Source organism: Lontra canadensis, unplaced genomic scaffold (assembly GCF_010015895.1).
Source record: "Lontra canadensis isolate GAN:19392208 unplaced genomic scaffold, GSC_riverotter_1.0 scaffold18, whole genome shotgun sequence".
Lineage (NCBI taxonomy): Eukaryota > Metazoa > Chordata > Mammalia > Carnivora > Mustelidae > Lontra > Lontra canadensis.
Genome location: NW_022631012.1, coordinates 12,202,703 through 12,219,162, shown reverse-complemented (window position 1 = coordinate 12,219,162; position 16,460 = coordinate 12,202,703). Strand labels below are relative to the sequence as shown.

Sequence of the window (16,460 nt, the reverse complement as noted above, 5' to 3'; positions counted from 1 at the left end):
TCTCTACCCTGCTGGGAGCTGCTGTTCCTTCTTCTTTTTTTTTTAGTTTTATTATTATTATTGTTTATTATTAACATATAATGTATTATTTGCTTCAGGGGTACAGGTCTGTGATTCATCAGTGTTACACATTTCACAACATTCACCATAGCACATACAATGTCCATCATCCAGCCACCCTATCCCTCGCACCCCCCCTCCCCTCCAGCAACCCTCAGTTTGTTTCCTGAGATTAAGGGTCCTTTATGGTTTATCTCCCTCTCTGGTTTTGTCTTGCTGCATTTTTTTCCTCTCTTCCCCTATGATCCTCTGCCTTGTTCCTTACATTCCTCGTATCAGTGAGCTCAAATGAAAATTGTCTTTCTCAGATTGATTTATTTCACTTAGCATAATACCCTCTAGTTCCATTCACGTCACTGCAAATGGCAAGATTTGATTTTGATGGGTGCATAATAATCCATTGTATATATATACCACATCTTCTTTATCCATTCATCTGTTGATGGACATCTGGGCTCTTTCCGTTCGTAGTTTGGCTATTGTGGACATTGCTGCTGTAAACATTCGGGTGCACGTGCCCCTTCAGCAGTTCAATTGGTGGGTGGTTAGGGTCTGCTGGGAGCCTCTTGAGGACAGGGGCCATGTACAGTGATATATACTAATGTATGTTATATATATAATATATATATTATATATATAATTAATATATATAATATATATAATATTAATAATATATATAATAATATATAATTAATATGTATCTCTCTCAGTAAAGTTTTGTGGTGGGTCCCTTTTGCATATCAAAGGGGCAGAAAGGGGAAGAGAGGGAGCAACTATTGTTTAAGAGCCCTGTAAACTCTCTGGAACCCTCATTTTGTAGGATTTTTGTCTCACCTGCAGTGAGGAGCTCACTCCACAGTAATGCTGACCAGTCGGCCTTCAGATTATAAAGTGATAAATTCAGCTTTTTGTTTTCTTTTCCTTTTTTAAGATTTTAATTGTGGTAAAATATGTATAACATGAAATTTATCATTTCAGTCATTATTTAAATGTACCATCTATTGACATTAAGTACTTTCATGTTGTTGTGCAATTATCACCACCAACCTCCAGAACTTCCTCATCTTCCCAAACTGAAGATTGAACATTAAACACTAACTTTCCCTTCCCTCCTTCCACCTGCCCTGACGAACACCATTCTACCTTGAGTCTCTGAATTTGACTATTTTAAGTACCTCATATAATTGTAATCCTGTGATATTTTCCCCTTTGTGACTGGTTTATTTCACTTAGCATAATGTCTTCAAGTTTCTTCCATATCGTAGCATGAATCTGACTTTTCTTTCCTTTTCAAGGCTGAATAATATTCCACAACTATGTCACATTTTGTTGCTTGACTAATTTCCACATTTTGGCTATTGTAAATGATACTCACAGGGTGAAATATGGGGTATTTCAATATCTCTTTGTATCTCTGCTTTCATTTCTTTTGGATTATAAACCCAGAAGTGGGATTCCTGGATCGCATGGTATTCATTATTTAAAGAATTGCCATACTGTTTTCCACGGGGGCTGCACCACTTCGTATTCCCACCAACAGTGCACAAGGGTCCTAATTGCTTCATCTCCTCACTAACACTTGGTATTTTTTTTGTTTTGTCTTTGAACAATAGCCATTCTAATGGGTATTGAAATGGCACCCATTGGTTTTGACTAAATTCCATTTTGAACCTCTGCATTCAATGTCCTAATTGTCCATGATAAACCCAATCTATTAAATAGCATGACCTGTATTTATTCCTCGGGAGACGAGCCTGCCTCCTTGGAAAGCCACGGAGGGAGATCTAAAACGAAACTGGGCCTGTAGCCTGTTGTACTTCTTCCTGGAGGTCAGTAGGGGGCACTCTCACAAGGTGGCCCTCGAAGTTCAGTAGACTGATGACAGGGCAGGATGGTTTCTAGATCAAAGCAGGGTTCTAGATGACCCAGCAAAAGTGTCTTTTGGCTTCCGGAACTTCTTACTGCGTCCTGCCCTCATAGTGTCAGCATCAAGGAGAACCAAGCAGCTCAGGCCATAGCCCTGTTTCTCAAAGTGGGTGCTACTGGTACGCGGAGGGGAATTATTCTGCATCATGCAGGACAGTTGTGGAAAGCACCTCCCCGCCCCCTTCCCCCCACATCTCTTAAGAGACTGGGAGTTGCCCAAGTGAGACAGACCTGCAAAAGAATCTTGAGATTCCCAGTATCTGCACTCACCCATGCAAAGTCGCAACTACCATAAAAAGGCCTCATGTCTAGTTGAGAAGATGCTGGAGCTCAGCCAAGGGAAACGTCACAGGTTGCTTTAGGTGACCCAGACGACTCCTCCGAGTCTATCAATGGCTGGTTGACAGTGAAAAGCTAGCCTATCAGGAGAACGGGGAAGACAGCCTTCTAAAAGCAAGAAGACTACAGTAACAGAAAAAAATACCCCAACACCGCTGCCGCTCCTGCAATCAGGACTTGAAATCTGAGCCCCGTCCCTGAACCGTCCCTTTGACCTTCCCTCCCCCCTGCAGTGTGTGAACACTGCCCTCAGCAGTCCCTGAAGAGACTTCACGTCCCAGTGCTACCATAGCAACCAGGAAACAACCTCCGCTCACAATGAGAAGGATGGTGCATGGCCCAGATCAGCATACGCACGCGGCCCCGTAGCAGAGCAACAGGACTGAGGGACAACAAGGGTGCAGGCGAAGAAGAGAGAGAGAGGGGTTGCCCGAGGAGGAGACAATCCAGAGCTTGAGATCAGTCTGGGTTTGCGGTTTATTTTTTTCTCCCGACAAAGACACACACTGTCTAAACTGTGTGGCTGGTTGTTATTAAGAAGCTGCTGTACGAAGGAAAAATGTATTTCATAAAAGGCCCAGTGTTTGTGGTCTTCTCGGGCTCACTGCTGAGCTCAGGAAATCTCGAGGTGTGACCAGTTTTCAGCCTTCAAAAACCAAGATGAACTGCCCTTGAGGAGGGTGGTCAGAAGGGAAACATGTTCACGCTCTCTCTCCTGAGCCGGGGACATGGGAAGTTGGTCCAGAACAAACAGAAGCTAGAAGTCTATTTTGAACCAGAGGTGAGTCTTACAGCTGAATAAAGGCATATTTGGGGGGTGGGAAGAGAATACTCTATTTTTCCATTTGGGGCTGAACCATGCGTGTTTTGGTTTGGTTTGTTAGTGAGGTTGGCGGGGGTGGGGGGTGGTCGAGGGTAGATGTTCCCTCTTCCCTTGGTTAAACTCAAGAAAACAAGAAAGTTTGCTTGCACATCAGTGTTGCCTCTGCGACCCTCTTCCTCCCCCTTGAGCACTCACTTACAGCCTCATTTGCTTTAGACCGAAGGAGATTCCAGACTGTTTAGAATTCAGGCGGTTTGGTTCAAGACCAGAATTTCCACCTGGGTCCTGGGCACGTTGATGGCCGTTTGGTTTTTAGAAGTTGTGCTCTGCGGTTGAAAGACTGTGTATGTTCGTGCCATTTCAATGGCTTCCTTGAACTTTCTGGAATTCAACCCAGAAGACTCATTACTTGACATAGGCAGAAAAAATAAAAATCCATTTTTTTTAAAAATCTCATTTTAGAAGGTTTTAAAGAGGTGGCACAATTCCCTTGTACTGGAATTTTATTTCATTGAATCCTGCTGGGAATAAGCAACCCAGTGAGGTTCTTTGAAAATGTTTGGATCACACAGAGACTTCCATTGTCATGGTAGCTTGTCGTGATATTTGACCTTTGCTATATTAAAAGACCTATAAAGTTTCAAAGGACCTCTGTGGCCAGTGGCATTTACTTACTTACAAGATATGCAACTACTTTACAGGGCCCTAAATAGCCAAATTAGGTAATGTTACATGGCATCTGGAATGCAAAGAAAGTCTCCCTGTGTAGAGTGATGCTTGGGATGAACGGTTTTCCCCTAGTTAAACTGCCAGCGAGTCCAGTTCTAATTTCAAAGTTATCTGCTGCCCTTGATAATTGTGACTACTTACTTGCATGCCATACATGTTAACTGGCCTACTGAAGCCTCCAGGCATGAATGGCTCTGCTAAAAATTCTATGGCGGTAAAAGGGAACCCTGCCTGAGGTTCTCCTGATTCTGAGATGTGGAGAACGAAATCCGTTGCTCAGAAGAGTGGTTGTGTCCTGTGACAGCATGGAAACAACTCACGGAAAATCAGTCACTGCAAAAAGATCAAACACCTTGCACAAGGGCTGTGGCTGTCGAGGGGCCTTGGACTGAGGTGGTTTCTTTCCCCTGCAGGATTACTTGAACTGGAAGTCCCCAGAAGATTATGTCCTGGTCAGCAAACCGCCGGAGGAGGGCGGTGCCAACCAGCACACCTGGAGCCTCTTTCTCCCTAAAACCTTCAGTACCAGGAAGGGGGCCTTGATCCTCTACTCGGAGGGTTTAGCCGTAACAGCATGGACACCGGAGGAGAGGAGAAAAGGCCCCCACCGCCCCAAAGGCCGTAGGAAGAGGCCGGGTATTGAGCTGCACACACTTCAGGACCTCAAAAAAGCCATCCTGGCGTATGGAAGGAGACAGGTAGGCAGAGCAGTCCTGGGTTTGGGGAAGGCGCTGGCCTGCGTGTCTAGGAATCCAGCTGTAGCTTTGGCCATGCCTTCTCAGACCCCAGGGAAGGTACGAAACCCTAAGACCTCCGTTTCCTCATCTCTCTGATGGGACTGTACCCTGGGCCCTCTGGGCCTCACAGAGTTGTCACGGGGCTTAAACAGGATAATGTATGGGAAAGGGCTCTGGAAGCATCGGGGGCAGTTGCTACCACCATCTTGTATTTTCCTTTCCGTTAGAGTAACACAAAGTCCTTTTCAGCTTCAGACGGACCCAGGCCAGCAGACGTTTCATCAGAATCCTTGAAATCCTGCCTCATAGCCACAAGCATCATCATCACACCTCTGATGTTTTTGGCTTTGTGCAAAGGAGAGGAGGAACATTTTAAATATTTACCTTGAGCCCTTCAGCATCTGTAGGAGAAGTTAATGAGTCTTTCCATTCTGAATTTAGTATTAAGGGAAAACCCTTATTTTTCTGATTCATACTTTCTAATGTCTTATGAGATGTCCACGCAGTCCCTGATTGACATGCACGATCTCTTTGGCTGAGGCCATGAGAGTCTGGGAAGATGTGTCGCTTTATACAATTCTAGGTTATAGATGTTGGGTTACCCCCTAGTTTTTTGTTTTTAAGATTTTATTTATTTATTTGAGAGAGAAAGCACAAGAGAGAGCAGAGAGTTGGGAAGGGAGAGGAATGGAGGGACAGAGAGAGAAGCAGACTCCCTGCTTAGCAGGAAGCCTAATGTCCGGCTCCATCCCAGGACCCCGAGATCATGACCTGAGCCGAAGGCAGATGTTTAACCAACTGAGCCACCCAGGCACCCCGATTACTCCCTAGTTTAAAAGTCTGCTGGCTTCTCGTTCCCCACAGGCTAAAGTCATTAGCTTCTTAGGCCAGGCCCTTCCCGCTGACTTTCTCTTCCAAAGCTAGCCGCACCTGCTGGTTGTTCTTACCACCACGTTAACTGTGAACCCCTCAAGAACCCACCTGCGTGAACAGCTCACTGTTCCCCAAACACTCCGCACCCTCTTCTGATTGTATGCTTTTGCATCTGCTTCTATGCTCCTGCTTACCCTACAAAATACGACTCAGATATCATTTCCTCACTGAAGTTTTCTCCCATTTCTCTAGGCAAAGATATCCCATTGCTCTCCCCTCTGTAAACATTCCCATAGTATCGTTCATTGCAATATATCTCTTTGTCCATCTGCTACCATCTCCTTGAGGGCAGGGACCATGTCTAAGTTCCAGAAAATAGTGAGTACCCCTAACTGTTTGTGGAATGAATAAATCGATCATGTAGGGTATTTTCAGTGCTTCTTCCATCATCTCCCAGTATCATTACTGGGCAACTTACCACCTACCCCTCCCTAGACAGAGCTTCCAAAAGGAAAGATTCCTGTGCCCCCTTTCCTTCTTTCAAAACACAGAGACGTTTTGTTGTTGTTGTTTTTAAAGATTTTATTTATTTATTTGACAGAGAGAGAGAAAGAGAGGGAGAGAGCAGCAGAGGGAGAGGGAGAAGCAGTTTCCCTGATGAGCAGGGAACCCGAAGCAGGGCTTGATCTCAGAACCCTGGGATCATGACCTGAGCTGAAGGCAGATGCTTAACCAATTGAGCCACCCAGGCGCCCCCAAATACAGAGAAGCTTAATGATGTGACCAAATGCTCATTGTCCTTTGTCTTAGAATCATGAATTCTTGGTCAAAAGGAAACCAATTGTTATGGAAAGCTTACTATTATTTTATAGCTATTATTTCATCTTCACGGTGACTCAGTGACATACGGTTTTTCTTGCCGCCTTCCACATATGAGAAAACTGAGGCTCAGAGGAGCTAAGCAATGTGGCCAATGTCTCAGAGCTAGTAAGTGACAGAGCCAGAATTCAAGCCCAGGGGTGCCTACCTCCCCAGAACAGGCATGTTTGGTCCTTTGTCCTATTGTCTTTGGGCTTAGAAGGGCCCCCAGAGGTCATCGTGCCAGGCCGTGGCCTGTCTGCCCTCACATCCATTCCTCACCTTTACTTTGCTTTGCACAAATGTGGGGTTGAGCACAGGCTATACACAATTCCACAGACATCTGTATCAACTGGCTTTTAGTTGAATTTGCCAGTGGGAGACGCTGGCAGGAGACTGGAGAGGGAGGACAGAAAAAACCAAGGTATTTCTCCCCCTCCATTCTGTCTGTAGGTGGTGATCACCTCTGTGTCTAGCTCCCCACAGACAGGCCCGGTGTGGCTCCTCACCAGGTTTCTCCTGCTGGGGACCCCCACCTGCTCCTCCCTCAAGCCCAGGGACGGTGCTGGCTTTTTGATCATTCATCTCAGCATCACCTGTCCATAGTTCCGGCTTCCGAGCTCTCTAGTCATCTACACAACCAATTCCCAGAATTAAATTTTTGCTGTGTTTAAATACTAAGAGTGGTTTCTGCATTCGTGGTTCAACCCTGCTGTGTAGGCTACCTTACTGTCAAGAGTAAGAATACCTTTCACAGCTTTCCGAAACTTGACTATTTCAGGCCGCCTAAAGTAGGAGAGTCTATTTGGGGATGGGTTAGACTTGGGCTCAGTGAAAAGAGGGGAAGTTCCCGGTCCTCCCGTGGTACCCACCTCCCAGGTTTATAACCCACACCCGTAACAAAACAGAACACTGTCACCTACCCCCGGGTGGGTAGAAGGGAAACTGTGTGAAGAAATCAGAAAGGAAAGAAAAGAATAGTTACAAGGAGGAAATGTAAGATTAGAGGACGTTGTGGGTTGAAATAGGGGCAGGAATTTGAAGGGATTTGGGATTAAAGAAAATGAACAGCTCAGGAGAGCTTTGTAAACTACAGACCACCATCTGATTAGGAAAACTACAGACTGGCAAGAAGCTTTTTACATCATAATATCCAGTGCTGAGAAGGCTGTAGGGAAATGAGCTGTCTCATACATCAGGAGCGCACAGTCACATGAGTTTTCTGAAGGGCATTTTGGCAAAAGCCTATGAAGAGCTAATACTCTGATTCGGCATGCTACTTTCAGGAATTTGCCTTAGGAAATAATCAGAGATGTGCCCGATGATTTATGCACAGGAATGTTTACTACAGGTTATTTATTACTATGCAAGACATTGAAAAGAATAAATGTCTAACAATGAAAGATTGATTATATAAATTATAGTATAGTCATATAATGAGTTTGGGGTTGGGGAATAAAGTCATGTGTTAGTCATGAATAACATGATAAAATATCCACAGTACATTCTTAGGGCAGATTACAAAGGAATATTCATCTAATGAAAATATTGAAGTCCATTAATATTTTTTGAGTATTTACTGCATTTCTGCTAACTCATGTATGCTTCCTATCAGTCCTGAGAATGTACTATTACTATCCCATTTTATTTATTTATTTATTTATTTATTTGTTAAAAAGATTTTATTTATTTATTTATTTGACAGAGAGAGAACACAAGTAGGCAGAGAGGCAGGCAGAGAGAGATCAGGCTCCCTGCTGAGCAGAGAGCCCAGGACACTGGGATCATGACCTGGGCCAAGGGCAGAGGCTTTAACCCACTGAGCCACCCAGGTGCCCCTTAAAAGTCATTTTTATTTACACATACCTTTTTACCAAACATTATTTTTTTAAGTCATGGAATTTAAAAAATAAAATAAAAATCTACAGGGAATCTCTCATCTTTATATTGATTCCCTGTGTATATATATGTAATTACAATAGATTTCCTCCTGGTTAAAAAAAATAAATAAAATAAAAATTTTAAAAAGTAAAGATCTACTAAAAAAGTAAATATCTATCCCTTTGAAGGAAGTAAAACAGTGGCAGAGAGAGTGGGGTTAACCCTAAGGGAGCCAGGAGAGGTCAGGAAGGGAAATGAAATAGGAAAAGTGCTGTAAATTGAGCCCACCAATAACCACTCCATCTATTTCTCAGGGTCAGTATTTCATTATTCAAATAGTATATAGTTCAGGAGTTAAAAACACCACAATCAAAGTAAAAGAACCAAAACAGGGCAGGAGGGAAGAGGAGATAGTTAACAGAGTAGTATTACTTACAGAGGGATCTATTCTGGCTAAACTATGAAATCAGGAAACCTGCGAAAAATTCCAGCTCGTTCAGACCTGTGGTCCTAGAGCCCATCGCAGGGAGCTGCGATTAAATTTTTCAACCATCTTCCATTATCTCCAGTTCCATACATGGATATAAAGGCATGGGTGTGGCAGTACATCTATCTGGGTTTCATAGTTCAACAAATACTTACTCTTTAACCTTCTTGATGGCCCAACTCCTAACGAGCAAAGGTTAAGTGCTAAGTCAAGTGATTAGATATCAGAGTTCTCACACTTGTAGATACACACAATATGTTGCTGATTTGGTTTTTTTTTTGAAGGAGAAAATATTGTTAAAACATTCCTGAAGCGGTTACCATTTTTTCCTGAGGGTTTGAATTCATTCGGCTTCCCATTATTTAGAATTTGAATAGCTCTAAAACCTAAATAACCATAATCTGGGGTAGTATTGAAATGATAGTCATGATGATTCTCTTGAAACATGTCAGAATCTTCAAATACTTCTCAAATCATCAGAAATATGACATAATTTTCCCATTGTTTTAGTATGTCTTGTTCTTTTTTACAAATATATTTTAGTTTTATTTGGTTACAAAGAGTGTGAGCCTTTTTGGGTTTTGGGGTTTTTTGTTTTTTCTTAAGTAATCTCTATACTGTGGGACTTGAACTCACAACCCAGAGATTAAGAGTTGCATGCTCTATCGACGGAGCCAGCCAGGTGCCTTAGTATTTTTAATTTTTTTAAAAGATTTATTTATTTATTTATTTAGAGAGGGACGGGGAGGGGCAGATGGAAGGTGAGAGAAGATTCCCTGCTGAGCACGGTGGTCCATGCAGGATGCAGGGCTCCATCCCACGACCCTGAGATCATGACCTGAGCCAACCAAAAGTCAACCACTTAACCAACTGAGCCACCCAGGTGCCCCTCTTATTCTTATAGTTTTAGAATTTTGTAAATCTGGTGATATTTTTAAGTGTCCAACGATGGAACATAAATAGCATATTAAAAATAATTTGTGGGACGCCTGGGTGGCTCAGTTGGTTAAGCGGCTGCCTTCGGCTCAGGTCATGATCCCAGCGTCCTGGGATCGAGTCCCGCATCGGGCTCCTTGCTCAGCGGGGAGCCTGCTTCTCCCTCTGCCTCTGCCTACCACTCTGTCTGCCTGTGCTCATGCTCTCTCTCTCTCTAACTAATAAATAAATAAAATCTTTAAAAAAAAATAATAATTTGTTTCAAAAATTAAATTCACAGAGCATCCCATTTCTCTGTCCCAGTGAGGGATAAATGGAATTCAGATTACTATAGTTGATTTCAACCAAGTTTGCATTGCTCCTGCCATCTCCCTTATAAACCTGGCTACATTTAAGGGTAATAACAACCTTGCTCCACTGAATATATCCCTACACATTCTGCACTGTCTAATATTTGAGCCTCAAGGTTCTTAACTCTTTATTTGGTGTTTTCAGCCAAAGTCCAAGCCGTGAAGGCACATTCAGGCTACTATCTTATCAAGTAATATTGTGAGAAATGTGTTTTTTGAGTAAAATTTATTTTCCTGTCCTGAATATAATGGTTCATCATACAAAATAGAAAAATATAGAAAAGTAGGCAGTATAAGTTATTTTTTGAGCCAAAGACCAGGAGGAAGATGTTCCTTTTGTGACAACCTGCTACTTGTTTGATGGTGTTCCTAAAAAATGCTCAGTGCTGACAGCTATCAACAAAGCATCAAGTAGGCACCAAAGCAGCGAAAGGTTAACAGAGTGACCTGACTATACTCTTTCTGCCAACTGTCCTCCATTTGAGCTGCTCCTAACCACTTGTACGTAGAGCCTTTAGGAAAGCCAGAAGTAGAAGAGTAAATCACGGTTCAACCATGGCAATGAGGTCAAAGGTACTGCCAATAATAGCTAGCACTAATTGAGTGCTTAGTGTATGCCAGGCATTTTATCTATATAACCTCACTCAATTTGCACAAGTTTATGAGTTGGGTATTAGTTTTATCCCCCAGTTTGTAGGAGGAAACATTGGGGCTTGAAGTTAATTAACTTGCCCAAAGTAACACATCTGAGGGTGGATCTAGGATTAGAAGCCAGACAACTGATTCCAAAGCCCGACTCCTAATGCTTAGAGGGCCTGATTTTGAAGATTCCACATGCTCCAGAGAAAAGAAGCACCTCTCTTGCTTTAAGAGCAGTTTTTAGGGGCACCTGGGTGGCTCAGTGGGTTAAGCCTCTGCCTTCGGCTCAGGTCATGATCTCAGGGTCCTGGGATCGAACCCCGCATCCGGCTCTCTGCTCAGCGGGGAGCCTGCTTCCCTTCCTCTCTCTCTGCCTGCCTCTCTGCCTACTTGTGATCTCTGTCTGTCAAATAAATAAATAAAATCTTTAAAAAAAAAAAAGAGCAGTTTTTAAAAAGGGATCTGGGTCTTCCTAAACATTCCTTAAAACCATTTACAATTCTAGGAAAGCAAATCAGATTTTCATCAAAATCAGCCTGGGTTATAGGTAATATGTTCCTAGTTAGCCATATATATGATCCAGTCGACTTCTCTTTTTCTAGGCTTTATGTACTTCATCCACTGGGTCCCTTGTATGACCAACAAATAGAGAACATTTACACTCATGGCTAACGCTTATGTAACACTATTATATCCATGACTATTGTAAGCACTTTACACTTATTATCTCATTTAATCCTCACAGCAACTTTATAAGGTGTGTTGTAAAATTTATAACAACTTAAAAATATATTTAAAAGTATACATATATGAAACATATAACAACTTTATAAGGTGTGTAACATAAAATTTACCACTTAACTTAATTTTAAATATACAGTTCAGTGGCTGTAAGTACATTCACATTGTTGTACAATGATTACCAGCATCCATCTCCAGAACCCAAAAGATTTTATTTTATTTGTTCTTTTTAAAAGATGTATTTGAGAGCGAGAGAGCGAGCATGGGTAAAGTGAGGGAGGGACAGAGGGAGAGGGAGAGAGAGAATCTCCTGCAAACTCCCCGCTAAGGGCAGAGCCAGGCACAGATATGAGTTTGATGAAGATTCTCTTCCTCTCCCTCTGCCCCTGGCTTGTTTCACTTAGCGTAACATCTTCAAGGTTCATTCATGTTGTAGCGTGTAGTGTATCAGAATTTTTTTTTAAGCTGAATAATAGTCCTCTATGTATAGAGCTTTGTTTATTCATTCATCAGTCAATAGACATTTAGCTTGTGTTCATACTTTGACTACTATGAATAAGGTCACTATACATGTGGGTCTACAAATATCTATCTCCTCGGGCCACCTGGCTGGCTCAGTTGGGTGTAGAGATTACTTAAAAATAAAATCCTAAAAAAAAAATCTTAAAAAAAAATCTATCTGTTTATGTCTCTGCTTTCATTTCTTTAGAGTACATATCAGAAGTGGAATTGCTGAATCATCTAGTAATTTTATTTTTCGTTTTTTGAGGAGCTGCCATATTGTTTTCCATAGCAGCAGCTGCATCATTTCACATTCCCACCAGAAATACACAAGGAATACCCAATTTCTCCACATCCTCACTAACACTTGTTATCTTCTGTTGTTGTTGTTGTTGTTGCTGCTGTTTTCATAACAGCCATCTTAATGGGTATGAAGTGGTATTTTGTCATGGTTTTGATTTTCATTTCCTTCCCACTGAGCTGACTTTTCATGTCCTTATTGGCCATTTGTATCCCTGTTTTAGAGAATTGTATATTCAAGTCCTTTGTCCATTGTTAAAATCAGGTCATTTTGCTCTGTTTGCTTTTGAGTTGCAGGAGTTCTTTATGTATTCTAGATATTAATCCCTTATCAGATAGATGATTTGCAAATAATTTATCCCTTCTGTGCATTGCCTTTTCAGTCTATTGACAGTATTCTTTGATGCACGAGTTTTAAATTTTTATGAAGTCCAACTTATCCATTTTTTCTTTTGTTGCCTGCTCTTCTGGTGTCATATTTACAATAAATTATTTCCAAATCCAGTGTCATGACGCTTTTCTCCTATGTTTCTTCTTAAAAGTTTCATAATTTTAGCTCTTATACTTAGGTCTTTGATCCATTTTGAGTTAGTTTTTGTGTATGGTGTGAGGTAATGGTCCAGCTTCATTTTTTTGCATGTAGGCTATGTACTTTTATCATCCTCATTTGACAGTTTCTTAACTGAGGCAGAGATGGGTCAAGTAATTTCCCCAAAGTCACAAAGCTAGTAAATAATGGAGCGAGGAATCAAACCCAGGCAGACTGAGCTCTTATAAGAACTGAAGCTTAATTTTTGCTGTTTTCAATTCTAATTGTTATTATCTTTGCTTTTATGACATATGGCTGGTCAACACTTTGATGTTAAATGGTGTGGTCAGGAATCAAGCAACAATGGGACTATGGGAAAATTCAGGCCACTTTCTGATTCTCTCTCTCTCTTTGTTTTAAGAATCACTTATCTATTTGAGAGCAAGAGAGCATGAACAGGAGGGGCAGAAGGAGAGGGAGAGAGAATCGCAAGCAGACTCTGCCCTGAGCATGGACCCCAGTGCGGGGCCAATCCCACAACCCTGAGATCATGACCTGAGCAGAAACCAGGAGTCGGATGCTTCACTGACTGCATCTCCCAGGCACCCCAATTCTCTTTTTAATGGCTTGATATCCAGGAACATATAGTCACCACAGATACATGTAAGAGAGACAGTATCATTTGCCCAGAATCGCAGAAATTAAATCTGCAGAGAAAACGGCTGGCTGAGAGTGGTAGTGTTTACACAGAACTAACAGAGTCAGGCTACGGGTGGAGAAGGCTTCCTAGGCACAGCTGCAAGTGGTACACATCTCTCTGTTCCCATTACAGTCCCACTCGTACCCCAGTAGCACATCCCTAGTATCTCCACGGCTGGCTCCAGTCAGACCTGCACAGGTGCGACAACCACGGGTGGTCAGCCTCTGTGGGAAAGCTTGGCCTTTGCCAGAGCACGCTGGCTCCGGCAAGCCTGACTGCAAAACAGGAGGCAGCTGTGTTCCTCCTCAGAGAAGAACTTCTGATGGAAGCAGGCAGTTCAAGAGACAGGTGTTCAGCAGGGAAGGACAGGCATTTTGGGGATTTCGATTCAAATGCGCCAGCATCTCGAGGGGTTATTAACTAGTCAGTGCCTAGAATAGTGTCTGACCTACATCAGAGGCTCAGCACATCGTTGTTGGACGAACATATGGGCTGTCAGGGTGCGACAGGGAAAGGCTATAACCTCTACCCAGCAGGGGTGTGCAAGGACCAGATTAAAGTGACTACATCTTGGAGGAGGTAGAATTTGAGCCAAGTCTTATGGTACAAATAAGTGGAGAGAAACCTTCCAGTCATAGGTAAGGGAAGGCCTAGAGGGGAGAACCAGCGGAAGAAAGGGCAATGAGGCAGGCAGGACTCCTAGCTGGAAATGGACCTGGAGAAGTGGGTGGGCTCAGATTGTGCAGGGTTTTGTCTGTTGGTCTTGGGATTTCTGGACTTCTCTCTTCACCCCTTTGTCAACTCCCGCACGCAAAGGCTGGCCACCGTCTGTGGTGAGATGGCAGCTGGCTGTCTGGGCTTGGCACCCTGCCACCCCGTTATCTGCTGAGCAGCCTGCAGCGGCTCCTTCCACTCTCTGGAAACCCTCACTGGCCAGCACTGGGGCAGGGTGGACATGACAGCCAGTGCACGGTGGGGGCGGGGTTAGGGGGTGGGGAAGTCACTTGGGGTCTTCTCTACTCCTCCGCATATGGAGGCCTGGCGGGCACGGCAACATGGCTGGCCAGAGAAAGTCCCTTATTAAAGGAAGCACTCTGGTAGAGTGAGGACAACAGGCTGCGCTGTGCACAGTAATTACTCATTTCAGAAGAAACCAAAAGCTGGAATTGATTGGCAAAGCCAAGGCAGGCCTGAGAAGCCACCTCCTGCTGTCACTTATTTCCCCGTTCCAGAAACTCCCTTTCCGACTCCCTTCTGTCTCCTTTTAGGTTTTATAGAAACTTCTGGTAGTTAGAGGTCCAGGTTAATGTTAGAGAACGAATTGAGAGGAGGATGGGTGTAATAAAATAAATTAATTTTTAACATGTTTTCCATGTATTAATATCATCTAACCATATTATTGGATTTTTAATTTCAAAAAAGGAAGGCAAAAAAAAAACCTAACTGTAACTTTATGCCCAAGACTCTATTACCACTGTTATTAGAATTTTAGTATATTTTCTTCCAGTTTTTCCATCATGATTATACATGTATAAAATATACTTTTATGAGATTGTAATTGTACTTTACATTCTCTCTTGAATCTTGCTTTTTTCCACTTTACATATTATTCTACACCTTGGAAATGATTGAATAGGTTTAACCCTGCCTGGTCTTCCTGGTAGCTCTAAGCAGGCCTTGGGCCTCTCTCTCAGTGCATCAGTGTATCCAATGACATGTGAGATCTATTAAGCAACTTCACAGACATGATTTGAGAAATAACTAAGAGAAACCAGAAAACTAGAAAAAATTTAAGAGAAACTGTGGCAGGCAGAATCATGACTCCCAAAGATGTCTATGTCCTAATCCCTGGAATGTATTAGGTTAAATGGCAAAGGAAAATAAAGGTTGCAGACGGAATTAAGGTTACTAATCAGATGGCCTTGAAACAAAGAGATTATTGGGGTGCCTGGGTGGCTCAGTTGGTTGAGCCTCTGACTCTTGGATTCAATTCAGATCATGATCTCAGGGTCGTGGGATTGAGGCCCACCTCAGGCTCTGTGCTCAGTGGGAAGTTGGCTTCCCCTTCCCTCTCCCTCTGCTCCTCCCCCTGCTCACCAGCACACACTCTCTCTTAAATAAATAAATCTTAATTTTTAAAAAAGAGATTATCCTGGATTATCTGGGCAGGTTAATGCATCCCAAGAATCCTTAAAAGTGTTAGAAGGAATTGAAAGGGAGAACCAGAGAGATAGCAGCACGAGGACTTAGCCCAGTTTTGCTGGTTTTAAAGATGGATGAGGGGTTCACAATCAAGGAATGCAGGCAGCCTCTAGGGACTGGAAAACGCCAAGAAACAGATTATCCTCTAGAGTGTCCAGAAAGAAAACAGCCCTGTCAACACCTTGATGCTAGACCAGTGAGATCCATTTTAAACTTCTGACTTCCAGAGCTATAAGATCATAAATGTTTATTGTTTAAAGCCACTAAGTATATGGTAATTTGTCAAAGCAGCAATAGGAAACTCGGGCACCTGGGTGGCTCAGTCGGTTAAGTGTCTGCCTTTGGCTTAGGTCATGATCCGAGAGTCCTGGGATCAAGCCCCACATTGTGGGGTCGGGGGGGGGGGTGGTTTCTCCCACTGCCCCTTCCCCTGCGTGTGCTCTCTCTCTCTCTCTTTGCTCTCACTCTTGCTCTCAAATAAATAAATAAAATCTTTTTTTTTTTTTAAGAAAACAAAGCACCAATAGGAAACTAACACAGAGACCAAGATCAGCTTTCAAACTACAGGCAAAAATGGGTCTAGATACCCCAAATTCCAGGACAAAGGACTTCCTAACTCTTCTTCGCAACTCCCTGCCCATCTAGCACGTTGCCCAGTAGAGCTGCAGAACCAGCCTGATACTGCAGAAATACCCACGACTGGGCTCTTGTCCAGATCAACCAGTACATCATGCCGTCTGCGTAGGGACTGCAGCGTCTCAGATGAGGCTTGGTATTGTTGCATTCAGAGAAAATTCTGGAAGCGAAGATTTACAGGGAGGGAATGAAGCTCCAGGTCACCCAAAAAAG

General features: G+C 42.9%; 1 protein-coding gene across 1 annotated transcript in view; it reads left to right on the top strand.

Moving 5' to 3' along the window:
• The first annotated feature begins 2,717 nt into the window (after positions 1 to 2,717).
• Positions 2,718 to 16,460, top strand: part of KIAA2012 (KIAA2012 ortholog) — a 103,406-nt gene continuing 89,663 nt past the window's right edge. The window contains exons 1-2 of the mRNA XM_032860062.1: positions 2,718 to 3,106; positions 4,291 to 4,575. Coding sequence (XP_032715953.1) covers positions 3,023 to 3,106; positions 4,291 to 4,575 — 369 coding nt within the window. The 5' untranslated portion in view covers positions 2,718 to 3,022. The remainder of the gene's footprint in view (positions 3,107 to 4,290; positions 4,576 to 16,460) is intronic.